The sequence below is a fragment of the Triticum urartu genome, chromosome 4, assembly GCF_003073215.2.
Source record: "Triticum urartu cultivar G1812 chromosome 4, Tu2.1, whole genome shotgun sequence".
Taxonomy (NCBI): domain Eukaryota; kingdom Viridiplantae; phylum Streptophyta; class Magnoliopsida; order Poales; family Poaceae; genus Triticum; species Triticum urartu.
The window spans coordinates 72,621,584-72,639,553 of NC_053025.1; the positions used below are offsets into that span (position 1 = coordinate 72,621,584).

A 17,970-nucleotide genomic window follows, 5' to 3' on the forward strand; every position below is an offset into this window, starting at 1 on the left:
TGTACTACTTTCCAATAAGGGAGCAGGTACAGTTACCTCGTCAAGTTCTACTTTCCTCCCACTCACTTCTTTCGAGAGAAACTCCTTCTCTAGAAAGTTTCCGAATTTAGCAACAAAAGTCTTGCCTTCGGATCTGTGATAGAAGGTGTATCCAATAGTTTCCTTTGGATATCCTATGAAGACACATTTCTCCGATTTGGGTTCGAGCTTATCAGGTTGAAGCTTTTTCACATACGCATCGCAGCACCAAACTTTTAGAAACGACAACTTTGGTTTCTTGCCAAACCACAGTTCATAAGGCGTCGTCTCAACGGATTTTGATGGTGCCCTATTTAACGTGAATGCGGCCGTCTCTAGAGCGTATCCCCAAAACGATAGCGGTAAATCAGTAAGAGACATCATAGATCGCACCATATCTAGTAAAGTACGATTACGACGTTCGGACACACCATTATGCTGAGGTGTTCCGAGTGGCGTGAGTTGCGAAACTATTCCACAATTTTTCAAATGTACACCAAACTCGTAACTCAAATATTCTCCTTCACGATCAGATCGTAGAAACTTTATTTTCTTGTTATGATGATTTTCAACTTCACTCTGAAATTCTTTGAACTTTTCAAATGTTTCAGACTTATGTTTCATTAAGTAGATATACCCATATCTGCTTAAATCATCTGTGAAGGTGAGAAAATAACGATATCCGCCACGAGCCTCAATATTCATCGGATCACATACATCTGTATGTATGATTTCCAATAAATCTGTTGCTCTCTCCATAGTACCGGAGAACGGTGTTTTGGTCATCTTGCCCATGAGGCACGGTTCGCAAGTACCAAGTGATTCATAATCAAGTGGTTCCAAAAGTCCATCAGTATGGAGTTTCTTCATGCGCTTTACACCGATATGACCTAAACGGCAGTGCCACAAATAAGTTGCACTCTTATTATCAACTCTGCATCTTTTGGCTTCAACATTATGAATATGGTGTTACTACTATCGAGATTCAACAAGAATAGACCACTCTTCAAGGGTGCATGACCATAAAAGATATTACTCATATAAATAGAACAACCATTATCCTCTGATTTAAATGAATAACCGTCTCGCATTAAACAAGATCCAGATATAATGTTCATGCTCAACGATGCCACCAAATAACAATTATTTAGGTCTAATACTAATCCCGAAGGTAGATGTAGGGGTAGCATGCCGACTGCGATCACATCGACTTTGGAACCATTTCCCACGCGCATCGTCACCTCGTCCTTAACCAATCTTCGCTTGATCTATAGTCCCTGTTTCGAGTTGCAAATATTAGCAACAGAACCAGTATCAAATACCCAGGTGCTACTGCGAGCATTAGTAAGGTACACATCAATAACATGTATATCACATATACCTTTGCTCACCTTGCCATCCTTCTTATCCGCCAAATACTTGGGGCAGTTCCGCTTCCAGTGGCCAGTCTGCTTGCAATAGAAGCACTCAGTTTCAGGCTTAGGTCCAGACTTGGGTTTCTTCTCTTGAGCAGCAACTGGCTTGCCGTTCTTCTTGAAGTTCCCCTTCTTCTTTCCTTTGCCCTTTTTCTTGAAACTAGTGGTCTTGTTGACCATCAACACTTGATGCTCCTTCTTGATTTCTACCTCCGCAGCTTTCAGCATCACGAAGAGCTCGGGAATAGTCTTGTTCATCCCTTGCATATTATAGTTCATCACGAAGCTCTTGTAGCTTGGTGGCAGTGATTGAAGAATTCTGTCAATGACGCAATCATCTGGAAGATTAACTCCCAATTGAATCAAGTGATTATTATACCCAGACATTTTGAGTATATGCTCACTGACAGAACTGTTCTCCTCCATCTTGCAGCTATAGAACTTATTGGAGACTTCACATCTCTCAATCCGGGCATTTGCTTGAAATATTAACTTCAACTCCTGGAACATCTCATATGCTCCATGACGTTCAAAACGTCGTTGAAGTCCCGATTCTAAGCCGTAAAGCATGGCACACTGAACTATCGAGTAGTCATCAGCTTTGCTCTGCCAGACGTTCATAACATCCGGCGTTGCTCCTGCAGCAGGCCTGGCACCCAGCGGTGCTTCCAGGACGTAATTCTTTTGTGCAGCAATGAGGATAATCCTCAAGTTACGGACCCAGTCCGTGTAATTGCTACCATCATCTTTCAACTTTGCTTTCTCAAGGAACGCATTAAAATTCAATGGAACAACAGCACAAGCCATCTATCTACAATCAAACATGAACAAGCAAGATACTAATCAGGCACTAAGTTTCATGATAATTTTAAGTTCAGTTAATCAAATTAATTAAAGAACTCCCACTTAGATAGACATCCCTCTAATCCTCTAAGTGATCACGCGATCCAAATCAACTAAACCATAACCGATCATCACGTGAGATGGAGTAGTTTTCAATGGTGAACATCGTTATGTTGATCATATCTACTATATGATTCACGCTCGACCTTTCGGTCTCCGTGTTCCGAGGCCATATCTGTATATGCTTGGCTCATCAAGTATAACCTGAGTATTCCGCGTGTGCAACTGTTTTGCACCCGTTGTATTTGAACGTAGAACCTATCACACCCGATCATCACGTGGTGTCTCAGCACGAAGAACTTTCGCAATGGTGCATACTCAGGGAGAACACTTCTTGATAATTTAGTGAGAGATCATCTTATAATGCTACCGTCAATCAAAGCAAGATAAGATGCATAAAAGGATAAACATCACATGCAATCAATATAAGTGATATCATATGGCCATCATCATCTTGTGCTTGTGATCTCCATCTCCGAAGCACCGTTGTGATCACCATCGCCACCGGCGTGACACCTTGATCTCCATCGAAGCATCGTTGTCGTCTCGCCAAGCTTGTGCTTCTACGACTATCGCTACCGCTTAGTGATAAAGTAAAGCATTACATCGTGATTTCATTGCATACAATAAAGCGACAACCATAAGGCTCCTGCCAGTTGCCGATAACTCGGTTACAAAACATGATCATCTCATACAATAAAATTCAGCATCACGTCTTGACCATATCACATCACAACATGCCCTGCAAAAACAAGTTAGGCGTCCTCTACTTTGTTGTTGCAAGTTTTACGTGGCTGCTACGGGCTTAAGCAAGAACCAATCTCACCTACGCATCAAAACTACAACGATAGTTTGTCAAATAGACTCCGTTTTAACCTTCGCAAGGACCGGGCGTAGCCATACTTGGTTCAACTAAAATTGGAGAGACAGTCGCTCGCAAGCCACCTATGTGCAAAGCACGTCGGGGGAACCGGTCTCGCGTAAGCGTACGCGTAATGTTGGTCCAGGTCGTCTCGTCCAACAATGCCGCCGAACCAAAGTATGACATGCTGGTAGGTAGTATGACTTATATCGCCCACGACTCACATTTGTTCTACTCGTGCATATAACATCAACATAAATAACCTAGGCTCGGATGCCACTGTTGGGTCTCGTAGTAATTTCAAAAAATTTCCTACGCACACGCAAGATCATGTGATGCATAGCAACGAGGGGAGAGTGTGATCTACATACCTAGTAGATCGACAACGGAAGCGTTTGGTTGATGTAGTCGTACGTCTTCACGATCCAACCGATCAAGCACCGAAACTACGACACCTCCGAGTTCAAGCACACGTTCAGCTCGATGACGATCCCCGGACTCCGATCCAGCAAAGTGTCGGGGAAGAGTTCCGTCAGCACAACGGCGTGGTGACGATCTTGATGCACTACAGCAGCAGGGCTTCGCCTAAACTCCGCTACAGTATTATCGAGGAATATGGTGGCTGGGGGCACCGCACACGGCTAAGGAATAGATCACGTGGATCAACTTGTGTGTTCTAGGGTGCCTCTACCTCAGTATATAAAGAACCAAAAGGGGGGAGGCTGGCCGGCCACAAGGGGCGCGCCAGGAGAGTCCTACTCCCTCCGGGAGTAGGATTCCCCCCCCCCCCAATCCTAGTTGGAATAGGATTCCTCGGGGGGGGAGAGAGGGGGCCGGCCACCTCTCCTAGTCCTAATAGGACTAGGGGAGGGGGGAGGCGCGCAGCCCACCTTGGGCTGCCCCTTTCTCCTTTCCACTAAAGCCCACTAAGGCCCATATGGTTCCCGGGGGGTTCCGGTAACCTCCCGGTACTCCGGTAAAATCCCGATTTCACCCGGAACACTTCCGATATCCAAACATAGGCTTCCAATATATCAATCTTTATGTCTCGACCATTTCGAGACTCCTCGTCATGTCCGTGATCACATCCGGGACTTCGAACAACCTTCGTTACATCAAAATGCATAAACTCATAATATAACTGTCATCGTAACCTTAAGCGTGCGGACCCTACGGGTTCGAGAACAATGTAGACATGACCGAGACACGTCTCCGGTCAATAACCAATAGCGGGACCTAGATGCCCATATTGGATCCTACATATTCTACGAAGATCTTTATCGGTCAGACCGCATAACAACATACGTTGTTCCCTTTGTCATCGGTATGTTACTTGCCCGAGATTCGATCGTCGGTATTCCAATACCTAGTTCAATCTCGTTACCGGCAAGTCTCTTTACTCGTTCCGTAATACATCATCTCGCAACTAACTCATTAGTTGCAATGCTTGCAAGGCTTATGTGATGTGCATTACCGAGAGGGCCCAGAGATACCTCTCCGACAATCGGAGTGACAAATCCTAATCTCGAAATACGCCAACCCAACATCTACCTTTGGAGACACCTGTAATGCTCCTTTATAATCACCCAGTTACGTTGTGACGTTTGGTAGCACCCAAAGTGTTCCTCCGGCAAACGGGAGTTGCATAATCTCATAGTCATAGGAACATGTATATGTCATGAAGAAAGCAATAGCAACATACTAAACGATCGGGTGCTAAGCTAATGGAATGGGTCATGTCAATCAGATCATTCAACTAATGATGTGACCTCGTTAATCAAATAACAACACTTTGTTCATGGTTAGGAAACATAACCATCTTTGATTAACGAGCTAGTCAAGTAGAGGCATACTAGTGACACTAAGTTTGTCGATGTATTCACACATGTATTATGTTTCCGGTTAATACAATTCTAGCATGAATAATAAACATTTATCATGATATAAGGAAATAAATAATAACTTTATTATTGCCTCTAGGGAATATTTCCTTCATATAGCATATCAAAATGTTCATCTCAGAGAGTACATCATTTCATTCCATTGCATCATTTTCATTTGAGTTCATCTTGATGCCCGAAATCCTGTTAGAAGAGGGCTACTTGAGTTAATTGTCAGATCTGCTACTCCGTTTAGCACTTTTGTCATTTTTGCCATGATTTTTGTGTGCATGCTATGCCCGTGAGTTCTACATATGTTTTGTTAAGGGTTTTGTCATCTTTCTAGAGGTGCAACCCATGTATTTTTAGGATGTGTGTGGTGACTTGTGCAAGCTTGCAAAGTGGTGCACTTGCTAATTCTGTTTTCAGGGACTTAGTAGTTTCACTAAGTCCTGGAGCTGTTTATCTCATGATGCCATATGTTCATGTTGTTTCCTAGTGATCCGTGCCTCTTTTGAGGATGATCAGTAAGGGAGTTTTGTTAATATTGTAGTCCTCTATCCATCCATGTCTTTGTTTGCAATTATGGAGCACCCTAACTTGAGTCAATCGAGCTCTACTTTTGCTTCGTTGTGAATCTGGGCAGATCGTCAACTTGTTTGCGATTTTGCCGATGTTATTGTAGTTGATCCGTGCATGCTATGCCATTGTTCTTGCCATATCTAGATTGAATTTTGTGCCTTCTTGATGGATGTATGCTTGTCTTGTCATGAATTGCACCGTGGTGAGTGCATCGAGCTCGTAAACATGCCTTCGTGAGTTATGTTTCAGCATGTCCCAGTTTTCACTAAGTCTGAAAACTGATTATGTTTTTGCTATGTTCGTGTGCTTGTTAGTATATTTTGTGATCCCTTTTGGCTCAAGGTCACTAAGGGACTTTTGTTAAGATATTTGAGTAGCTCCATGCCATGTCTTTCTTTGTCATGTTCAGGTCCTGTAGCATGTTGTTTTGTTGCTCCGAAGAGGGCTATATGATCTGAAATTCCAGACAAGTGTTAATTTCACTAAGTCTGAGATCTGTTTGTCATTTGCATTTTTGCCATGCTTGTTTGAACCTCCTAATGGATGAATTGTCCGTAGATCAGTGCTAGACTTTTGTTAAGCATCTTGAATGCTTCCCTGCCATGTATTTTGATGCCATGTTTAGGTGCTGTAGCATGTTCATATCATTGCATTTAGATGCCTACTTGCTGTAAATCGCAGACCGATGTCGTTTTTGAATCGCTTGCCATTTCCAAACCGTAACTCCGATTCCGGCGTTCTTTATATCGTTTTCAAGAGATTTCATCTCATCTTTCCAGTGGAACACTTGGATTTCCAAGTTGAGGCCAGGTTCATGCATTTCCTGTCATATCTTGCATTTTGCATCCCGCATCGCATTCCGCATAGCATATCATCTTTGCATCGTGTTGTTTGAGTTTGCACGTGGTTGATTGTATCCTTGTTGCTTGTTTGTCTTGTTTGGGTAGAGCCGGGAGACGAGTTCGCTAACGAGGAGCCCTTTGAGTTTTCTTTTGAGGATCCAGTCAACTCTGACAACTGTGCAGGCAAGATGATCATACCCTCGAAATCACTACTATCTTTGCTATGCTAGTTTGCTCGCTCTTTTGCTATGCCATTGCTATGATGCCTACCACTTGCTTGCAAGCCTCCCAAATTGTCATGTCAAACCTCTAACCCACCATTGTCCTAGCAAATCGTTGATTGGCTATGTTACCGCTTTGCTCAGCCCCCTCTTATAGCGTTGCTAGTTGCAGGTGAAGATTGGAGGCCGTTCCTTGTTGGAACATTTATTTACCAGTGCTCCTCTGAGTGTTGGTCCACCTGTCAGCTACCGGTGGCCACCAGGGGCAACTCTGGGCTGGCCTACCCGTACCTAAGACAATCTGAGTGTGCCCTGAGAAAGAGATATGTGCAGCTCCTATCGGGATTTGTCGGCACGTTCGGGTGGTGTTGCTGGTCTTGTTTTAACCTGTCGAAGTGTCTTGAGTTACCGAGATACCGAGTCTGATCGGAACGTCTTGGGAGGAGGTCTATTCCTTCGTTGACCATGAGAGCTTGTCATGGGCTAAGTTGGGACTCCCCTGCAGGGATTGAACTTTCGAAAGCCGTGCCCGCGGTTATGGGCAGATGGGAATTTGTTAATGTCCGGTTGTAGATAACTTGAACCTTAATTAATTAAAATGAATCAACTGAGTGTGTTACCGTGATGGCCTCTTCTCGGCGGAGTCCGGGAAGTGGACACGGTGTTGGAGTAATGTTTGCGCAGGTTGCTCTCTAGTTTCTCGCTCGCGCTTTGCCTCCTCTTCTCGCTCTCCTTTGCGAATAAGTTAGCCACCATACTTGCTAGTCGCTTGCTGCAGCTCCACTCATATTTTACCTTGCCCTACCTATAAGCTTAAATAGTCTTGATCGCGAGGGTGCGAGATTGCTGAGTCCCTGTGGCTCACAAATTACTATTACACCAGATGCAGGGCCTGATGATTCCGCTCCAGGAGACGCGTATGAGCTCAAGTGGGAGTTCGACGAAGACTCTCAACGTTACTATGTTTCCTTTCCCGATGATCAGTAGTGGTGCCCAGTTGGGGGTGATTGGGACCGTGTCGCATGTTGGGTTCTCTTTTATTTTGGCGCCGTAGTCGGGCCATGAGTGTTTGGATGATGTAATGTTATATATGTACTTGATTTACGTGGCGAGTGTAAGCCAACTATGTTGTCTCCCTTTTTATTATCATATTACATGGGATGTTGTGAAGATTGCCTACTTGCGACATATGCCTTCAATGCGATTATGTCTCTAAGTCGTGCCTCGACACGTGGGAGCTATAGTCGCATCAAGGGTGTTACAATAAGCTAGGCTCGTCAAGTTTAACCTGGGTATTCTGCTTGTGCAAAACTGGCTTGCACCCATTATATGTGAACGTAGAGCTTATCACACCTGATCATCATGTGGTGTCTCGGCACGACGAACTGTAGCAACGGTGCATACTCAGGGAGAACACTTGTACCTTGAAATTTAGTGAGAGATCATCTTATAATGCTACCGCCGTACTAAGCAAAATAAGATGCATAAAGGATAAACATCACATGCAATCAAAATAAGTGATATGATATGGCCATCATCATCTTGTGCTTTTGATCTCCATCTCCAAAGCACCGTCATGATCACCATCGTCATCGGCTTGACACCTTGATCTCCATCGTAGCATCATTGTCGTCTCGCCAACTATTGCTTCTACAACTATCACTACCACTTAGTGATAAAGTAAAGAAATTACATGGCGATTGCATTTCATACAATAATGTGACAACCATATGGCTCCTGCCAGTTGCCGATAACTGTTACAAAACATGATCATCTCATACAACAATTTATATCATCACGTCTTGACCATATCACATCACAACATGCCCTGCAAAAACAAGTTAAACGTCCTCTACTTTGTTGTTGCAAGTTTTACGTGGCTGCTACGGGCTTCTAGCAAGAATAGTTCTTAGCTATGCATCAAAAGCACAATGATTTTTTGTCATGTGTGTTGTTTTAACCTTCAACAAGGACCGGGCGTAGTCAAACTCGATTCAACTAAAGTTGGAGAAACAGACACCCACTAGCCACCTGTGTGCGAAGCACGTCGGTAGAACCAGTCTCATGAATGTGGTCATGTAATGTCGGTCTGGGCCGCTTCATCCAACAATACCGCCGAATCAAAGTAAGACATGCTAGTAAGCAGTATGACTATTATCACCCACAACTCATTGTGTTCTACTCGTGCATATACCATCTACGCATAGACCTGGCTCGGATGCCACTGTTGGGGAACGCAATATTTCAAAAAAAAATTATCTACGATCATGCAAGATCTATCTAGGATATGCATAGAAACGCGAGAGGAGAGTGTGCCTACGTACCCTCGTAGACCGAAAGCGGAAGCGTTTAGTAACACGGTTGATGTAGTCGAACGTCTTTGCGATTCAACAGATGCAAGTACTGAACGCACGGCACCTCCACGATCAGCACACGTTCAGCTCGATGACGTCCCTCGAACTCTTGATCCAGTTGAGGCCGAGAGAGAGTTTCGTCATCATGACGGCATGATGACGGTGATGATGAAGTTACCGACGCAGGGCTTCGCCTAAGCACTACAACGATATGACTAAGGTGTGTAACTGTGGAGGGGGGCACCGCACACGGCTAAAAGATCAACTTGTGTGTCTATGGGGTGCCCCCTGGCCACGTATATAGAGGAGGGTAGGGAAGAGGTGGCCGGCCCTAAGGGGGCGCGCCAGGTGTGGGGAATCCTACTAGGACTCCTCCTCTTTCCTATTCCTAGTAGGAGAAGGAGGGAAGTAGAAGGAGGAGAGAAGGAAAGGGGGGCCGCCCCCCAACCCTAACCCAAGTCGGATTGGGCTTGGGGGGGCGCCACTCCTTGGCAGGCCTCCTCTCTTTCACCACTAGGCCCGTGAGGCCCAATAACTTTTCGGGGGGGGGGGGGGGGGGTTCCGGTAACCCCCGGTACTCCGAAGCTCATCCGAAACGACCTGAACCATCCCGGTGTCTGAATGTAACCTTCCAATATATGAATCTTTATGTCTCGACCATTTCGAGACTCCTCGTCATGTCCGTGATCTCATCGGGACTCCGAACAACCTTCGGTCATCAAATCACATAACTCATAATACAAATCGTCATCGAACGTTAAGTGTGCGGACCCTACAGGTTCGAGAACTATGTAGACATGACCGAGACACATCTCCGGTCAATAACCAATAGCGGAACCTGGATGCTCATATTGGCTCCTACATATTCTACAAAGATCTTTATCAGTCAAACCGCATAACAACATACGTTGTTCCCTTTGTCATCGGTGTGTTACTTGCCCGAGATTCGATCGTCGGTATCATCATACCTAGTTCAATCTCTTCACAGGCAAGTCTCTTTAGTCGTTCTGTAATGCATCATCCCATGACTAACTCATTAGTCACATTGCTTGCAAGGCTCATAGTGATGTGCATTACCGAGAGGGCCCGGAGATACCTCTCCGATACACGAAGTGAAAAATCCTAATCTCGATCTATGCCAACTCAACAAACACCATCGGAGACACCTGTAGAGCATCTTTATAATCACCCAGTTACGTTGTGACGTTTGATAGCACACAAGGTGTTCCTCCGGTATTCAAGAGTTGCATAATCTCATAGTGTGAGGAAGATGTATAAGTCGTGAAGAAAGCAATAGCAGAAAAACTAAACGATCATTATGCTAAGCTAACGGATGGATCTTGTCCATCACATAATTCTCTAATGATGTGATCCTGTTCATCAAATGACAACACATGTCTATGGCTAGGAAACTTAACCATCTTTGATTAACGAGCTAGTCAAGTAGATGCATACTAGGGACACTCTGTTTATCTATGTATTCACACATGTACTAAGTGTCCGGTTAATACAATTCTAGCATGAATAATAAACATTTATCATGATATGAGGAAATATAAATAACAACTTTATTATTGCCTCTAGGGCATATTTCCTTCATGGAGGCCCAACACGAATCTACAAGACTAAGTTGTGTAGTAGACATCACACCCCACCACGATTAAGACGCCGAAGTAGGAAACCATACCTGTCATCCACGAACCATGAACACAACACATGTCGCGTCTTCCATATGTCGTCAATGCACACCATAATCTGCATCCGCTCCTGGACTACCACCCAAGCTCTGCGCCGAAGCTGGAGCAGACGTCGTCGCAACGGCGGAGCCCGAGGACATAGGTCCACTACGAGGATGCCGCTGCCATGCTATCCTTACTTGAACAACCTAGTTTCCAAATCCAACCCCAACCATAGAACCGATGGCCTTGTCAGGGAAGGATCCAAAGAATCTTTATTCAGCATCATCATCATCGTCACCGAAGCCAAAACGATGAATAGCCTAAAAACCTAGACCATGAGAGAGTAAAAACGATCCACGCGCGTGGATCCAGTGTCCCCCCTCACCACCGACAACTGAGGTCGCCGACGAAGGGGAGCCGCCGGAGGGTGGCACTGGAAGATTGGCCTCTCCTGGCGGCGACTAGGGTTCTAGCCGCCAGGGACCACTAGTCTCTAGGTGTTGGTAGGTTCGGTTCACCTCATCCCTCAGTATTCTCCTCCCACGACCCTTTGGCTTTTGGTTGATTTTTTTGATAGTCTCAACTAATGCCGCACAAAATAAAGACCAACATAAATACAAAAACTTGTGATAATATAAGGTAAATCGGTACTTTTCAAAATCATGTTCTACATTAACTAAATCAAATCAAATAAATCTTTGCAAAATCTCAACCAAATCAAAAAATTTCTTGCCTTTTCCTTTCCATACCTTAATCAAATCAAATCTTACCATAACCTCAACTAAATCAAAAAATTCTTTGCCTTCTCTCGAAATAGGCTTTCACTCCATTTTATAAATAAATCAACGGAAATGTTAACGCCCAAACGTGTGGGCGTTTGCATCTCGCCCACACGCGTGGATCCGCGTCCGTTCGTGAGGGCACGAATCTTGGCATGTTTCTAGTGCCACGTAGGACTGGCCTGGTGTGTGGGCGTTCAGCCGGTCGCCCACACGGCCGTTTCACCACACAGGAGGGGCTGGTGTGTGGGCGTTCAGCAGTTCTCCCACACGCCACTTTGCACGCACACACAAGGGCTAGTGTGTGGGCATTTGGCATCTTGCCCACATGCCCTTCTCCTCTCCCACACCCAAGATGCTAGTTGCCATGTGTTTTTGCACTGCACATGGCAACTACCCCTAGTGTGCTTTTATAAGCAGGTGGCAACTTTTTTTTACCCGAGTTTGCCATGTGTTTTGCAGGGTACACGGCAACTGCCTAGTGTGCACGTAAGCAGATGGCAACTCTCTTTTTTTACCCGAGTTTGCCATGTGTTTTGCAGGGTACACGGCAACTGCCTAGTGTGCACGTAAGCAGATGGCAACTCTCTTTTACCGAGTTGCCATATGTTTTTGCATGGTACATGGCAACTGCCCTAACGTGCATGTACATGGCAACTGCCCTAACATGCACGTAAGCAGATGGCAACTCTTCCTTTTTACATGGCAACTGCCCTAGCATACTTGTGAGCACATGGCAACTCTCTCAACTGCCTAGTGTTAGTATGTGGCAACTCCTAAAGTTATGAAATCATGGCAACTACATTAGATCAGACCATACATGGCAACTGCAGTTGAGTAACCATGGCAACTGCAGTTGTCCGACATGGCAACCGTAGTTCAGCAACATGGCAACTGCAATTAAACGAACATGGACGAGGGTCTGGACCATGGCAACTGCGGGCGCGTGGTGACCGTCACGCGTGGCGCGCGGGACCAGGAGGTACGAGACCTGACATACGGGTGTGTGGGCGTTATCAACTTCACCCACACGCACGCGTGTGAGAGGGATCGGGAGGGGAAAAAAGAGGCGTGTGGGCGCTAATTGTTTTACCCACACGTAGGTGTGTGGGCTGTTCCTTTTATACACCACACAAAATGTGTGGACGGACTCTCTAACGCCCACACATGTGGCACTTATCGGCGTCCTAAATCAAACACCCATACAACCAGAACCACAGTGGCCAAGCAACTACGATGGCTGGAGCAACATCACAATCATGCCCATAGAAAGCATAAGTGAAATAGGAAAAGAAAACAACCAAGTGGCATGCATCATGACGAGAGTACGAAGATGACAATTTTCGCTATCCTCAACTAAAATTAAATCTTATCAAAATCTAAAATATGATGGGTGTGAGGTGTACATTGGACATGCTTGGTGTTGAACCGCAAAAAATATATATGCGCAATGCACAGACAATTAGCTAGTTAAGCTTAAATGACCGAATCCTGCTAGCGCTAAAATGGCATGGCAAAAAAAATCCAAAATGATGACAGGTTTTTTTATTAATACCTAAAATGACTCAATCAAATTTTTGTGAGGGGTCTCAGTCTTTTTTTTTTTTTGAGAAAGTGAGGGGTCTGAGTCAATTGTTTTGGGGGAAGATAGTTCTAAGCAAAGGTGTAGCCAGGCCCCAGACTAGCCGGGCCACGGGCCGAGACGTGACGCCGGATTCCTTCTTCATTGGTATAGCATCTTCGATACTGTAGCACATATTCGGCCTGGGGCTTGCCTAGGGCCTGGCCCGGTCCTGGCTAAGCCAGTGGTCCGGTCTGGAGAAAAGTATTCCTTCTTTTTGATCAATATATATATAAAGTTGGACAGCCTAAAAAATACAAATATATATATATATAAAGTTGGCCTTTACCCCTAAAAAATACAAAATTGGTGGTGTGAACCAATTAGACTTTAGACTCTTTTTTAAGGCATCCGCGGTGCTAGAAAAAGACGATCTTTTGTCACGTCTTGTTGCACCTGTTTTATTTAGTGAACATGCATGTGATCGAAGATGGGACGTGGAGGAAAAAAATGGTGCTAGCTTAGACGTGAGAGGAATCATCCACAACAGAAAAATCATATCATGGTCCTTATCATTATATCTAACAAACAAGAGTAATGTTTATCTCATCTTAGTAGTGCTACTTTTTCGCTGGGCTCATCAACGGCAATGGGTGACTCAGGAACCTGGAGTCACGCAATTGCATTTGCCCTAGCTAACTAACATCCACTATAAATAAGGCAACATGCAAGCCCTCCGATTGCTCACTCCGTCACGTCCCGCGGGTCAGAGCGCATCTACACGTACGCCCGGCCTCCTCTTCAACTGACGCGAGTATAACTAGCCACCCATAGCGTGGACGCGGAAACTTTCCAAGGTGCGCAACGGCCTCTGCCCCGATCCCGGAGCAGAGCAACAGATAGAACCCTTCCTTCCTCTCCCGAGATCGATCGACGCCGGTAAGATGCTGCCGTACGCGACGGCCGGCGAGGCGGAGGCGGCGCTCGGCCGCGCCCTGACGTGGGCGGAGGCCGCGTGGCTCCGCTACTCGGCGTCGGTGCCGGACCGCTACCTTCACTGGCCCAACATCGCCATCACATTGGTCGTCTACACGCTGGCGCCGCTGCCCCTCGCCCTCTTCGACCTCGCCGCGCCGGCCGCCGCCGCACCGTACAAGCTGCAGCCCAAGGTGCAGCACCCGCCGGCCACCTTCTTCCGCTGCTACATGGACGCCGTTCGGGTCTCGCTGCTCATCATCGGACCATACCAACTCATCTCGTATCCTGCCGCCAAGGTCTACTACACCTCTTGCATTGTGACTTACTGGTTATAATTAGGAAATTAGGTTTTTTGTTCATGAAAAAAAACATAAAAATGAAACTGGAGTAATGACTTAGATCTCGCCTACTATTACCGAGTTAGAAGATGGAAATTGCATGTGAACGTTGGAATCTTTGAGTAGACACTTAATTTTCAATCGAAACTTCTGGACCTGAATTTAGATTGAAAAACAAATCACTAGATAAATACTGTGCACTAGCCTGTTATTAATTAGTAAAGATTCATGCTCTATATGGCGTTGATGTAGATTATTATAATCTCGTGTGACTGACCAATTTTTGTATGTTCTACTGTTTGCTAACAATTTTTTCCCTATTTCTGTCGCTATTTGTACGCAGAAGAGTGTAAAATAAGTCCAGTACAGCACAGTTCAGCAACTGCAAGCTGAGCCTCGTTGGATAAAGGTTCAGAGACGTAACTTAGGTCTTTTATCTGGATGAGTATTAGCTACCTAAAATTGATAGATATATAAAACATACATGGACATGGTGCATAGAAATTTCAACTGATGTAGATGTAACTATTTAGAAATCCAATGACTGAAAAACACTAAGAGTAAGAACATGAGAAGAATCATTCGCAAAAAAAAACATGCGAAGTAACTAGGAAAGCACCTATATATGCTATAAGAAATTTAAGTGCCTAGAGAACAAACTTCCAAGAAAACAACTCAGTTTCTATATTGTGTGTTTGTTAGATAATGGACATACGGACGGGACTTCCATTGCCGTCAATGGGGGAGATAGCGGCACAACTGACGGTATACTTCTTGGTGGAAGACTATCTGAACTACTGGCTCCATCGGCTGTTGCACACAAAATGGGGCTACGAAAAGATCCACCATGTTCACCATGAGTTCACGGCACCTATGGCGTATGCCGCATGGTATGGACACTGGGCTGAGATGCTCATCCTTGCCGTGCCCTCCTTGGCTGGTCCTGCTCTCGTCCCATGCCATGTTACCACGTTGTGGATCTGGTTTGCTGCACGTTTGGTTGAGAGCCTCAACATACATAGCGGGTAACATCACTTCACTCCATCTAACGGGCTTTTTTTCTTCTTGAATTCAGATATCTGACTTGTTTCATTTCTAAACATATTGAGACCAATCAAATTAACTATAAACATGTTCTTTTGTGACCGGAGAAAAAACAAGCTTTGTAACATGTGTCTTGTATAATAATTCTTTGACTACAGATTTAAGTTGCCATTCAACGCTGAGAAGTATATACCGTTCTATGGAGGGGCGGAGCACCATGACTACCATCACTACATAGGAGGACAGAGCAAGAGCAACTTCGCTCCTGTTTTCACCTACTGTGATTATATTTATGGAACGGACAAGGTATCTAGAGTTCTGCTATCTTACACTTGAATGATTTAAAACCATATGAATTAAGAACTGATGGCAGGTCACTAAGTCATCTTTCGATCTTTTTTTAGGGCTACAGATATCACAAGGCAACTCTGGCAAAGGTAAGCTTCTACCAATCTTTTTTTTAAGAAGCGTCTTTTCAACAATCAACATTATCTATGCTTAAGCATAATAATATTTCACGCCAACTGTTACAATAATAGTGTGATATGTTGGCTCTTTTTCCTTGAAAACTTGTCCACTTCCTAGGGCAACTTGTCCACTTCCTAGGGCGTGGCATCTTGGTTCTCTGCTAAAGAACATTATTTGACTCCCACCAACCATAGGTTGGATAGATTGATTTTGGATTTCCACTATGATTATTATTTTCCTGTACTTGTGAACAATTCCTGATATTTTTTCCTTAAGAAATAAGTTTAAAATTATTCATGTTGGTGGGATGGACTCCCTCCCTTCACAAATATAAGATGGTCTAATTTTTTGTGAATCGGATGTATATAAATACATTTTAGTGTGTGTGTTCATTCATTTTAGTCCATATGTAGTCCATATTGAGATTTCCAAACCATCTTATATTTGTAAATGGAGGGAGTATATAATACATACACGCACCCATACCCTTAATTATCAGTTAGCTATAGGGTAAGTTTATAAGTTTATATTGTCAATTCTTATTCTCTTAAACTTGTAATATGACTCAATACATAGGGAAACAAAAATGAAGGTATTTATTTTACAGACTACCTGCATCCTAGGATTTGTTGAGGAGGCAAACATCTGGTATTATCTTAACTTTGTTTGTTTTTGTATCATTGCATCGAACAGCTGAAGGAGTTGGCAGGCAGCGACGTTCAGAAAGGAGTCGACAATGGATTCAACAATGGAAAGCAGGACTAGAGAGAGGTTGGCTTCAGAGGACTCATGGTCATACAAATCCTATCACTAATTCAAGTGGTCTCCGGATATATATCCCCATGATGGAGTACACTAGCATAAATAATTGTTCTATGCCAATCATCAACGTTGAGTGGCTCGTGAACCACCGGCAGAGTCGTTCCAAGTGTTAATTATTTCCAGTTCTCCATTCGTACACATAGCTCCACTACTTCTCTATTATCGAATGTAATAATGATGCTTAGTTCGTGATATGCTTGAAAGTGTGCTTCTTTGCATACTACGTGACATGTCTCTAGCAAGCAGGCATGTGGGAACCGTCAAATATGGAGACATAGTCGAGAGCATTTGCGTTTGTACTTCCAATATCAGATGTTGTACATAATTGGACAATCTATCTTTTTCCCTATATTTACGATATATGTTGTCTTTCGGTGATCAGTATTTTTTGTGAGGTTTTCTTTTGGGGGAATTTTCGATGAGCAATATGAGTATGAGACTACAAAATTCTAGAGGATCACCTTGGCAATCTTGTTAGTTAGAATTGATGTGTTTGGTTTTAGCCTAACTTCTACGACAAAATAGTTGACTAGCCAAATATTTGATGGAACTTTTGCTTGCCTTTGAATTGGTCAACAACGGCTAGAAAAAAAATAGAATGGGTACAAAAACATTGGTAGCTATCCAAACATAGACCAATTTTTTTTTTGTCATGACCAGAAAGTTGATAGGGCGTGAGTGTTGGCCACCATCCAAACATACCCAAACTGTGCAGGTAAGTATTATTCCTCGATCGCCCGAGAAATCTCCAGAAAGCATTCATGCAAGGATGTTTTTCAGCTTCTTCGTTTTATGGGCTCTTATCTATCGTGCCGCTTGTGCTTTCTCTATAAAGCGGGGTGATATGTCCATTTCGTATATATCACGTCACTTTTGCAGTGTTTTACACCTGACAGAGATCAAATCACTACAAGCTCCACGATGGCGACTGCAAACTATGTCTTGTAAATAAAGGAAAGAACATCCAAATTTACGAGAAGATACAATTAGCAAAATGTTAGCCCAGGGATTGTCGCTTTGTACGGTAACGACTATCCGTGGACCAGAGGGGATAGATTTCCCCAGTTACTTGTAACATGTGGAAGAGTGGATAGAGCCCTGCCCGTAGTGGGCGGAACCCATGTTAGTATATTTCTTATCATGAACGTGACATCGCATCGCAAACCAGAAGACGAAAGCTGGGGAAAACGACAACTCAAAAGTTAGCCAGGCCTTAGCAAGTAT

The 17,970-nt window shown here is 44.2% G+C and overlaps 1 protein-coding gene across 1 annotated transcript; it reads left to right on the plus strand.

The window, feature by feature from the left end:
* Positions 1-13,827: 13,827 nt before the first annotated feature.
* LOC125550745 (very-long-chain aldehyde decarbonylase GL1-10-like) lies at positions 13,828-17,127 on the plus strand. The gene is made up of 5 exons (XM_048713826.1): positions 13,828-14,370; positions 15,115-15,437; positions 15,615-15,762; positions 15,861-15,893; positions 16,618-17,127. The coding sequence occupies exons 1-5, from the start codon at positions 14,041-14,043 to the stop codon at positions 16,687-16,689; spliced, it is 906 nt and encodes a 301-aa protein (XP_048569783.1). The 5' UTR covers positions 13,828-14,040; the 3' UTR covers positions 16,690-17,127.
* Positions 17,128-17,970: the final 843 nt, after the last annotated feature.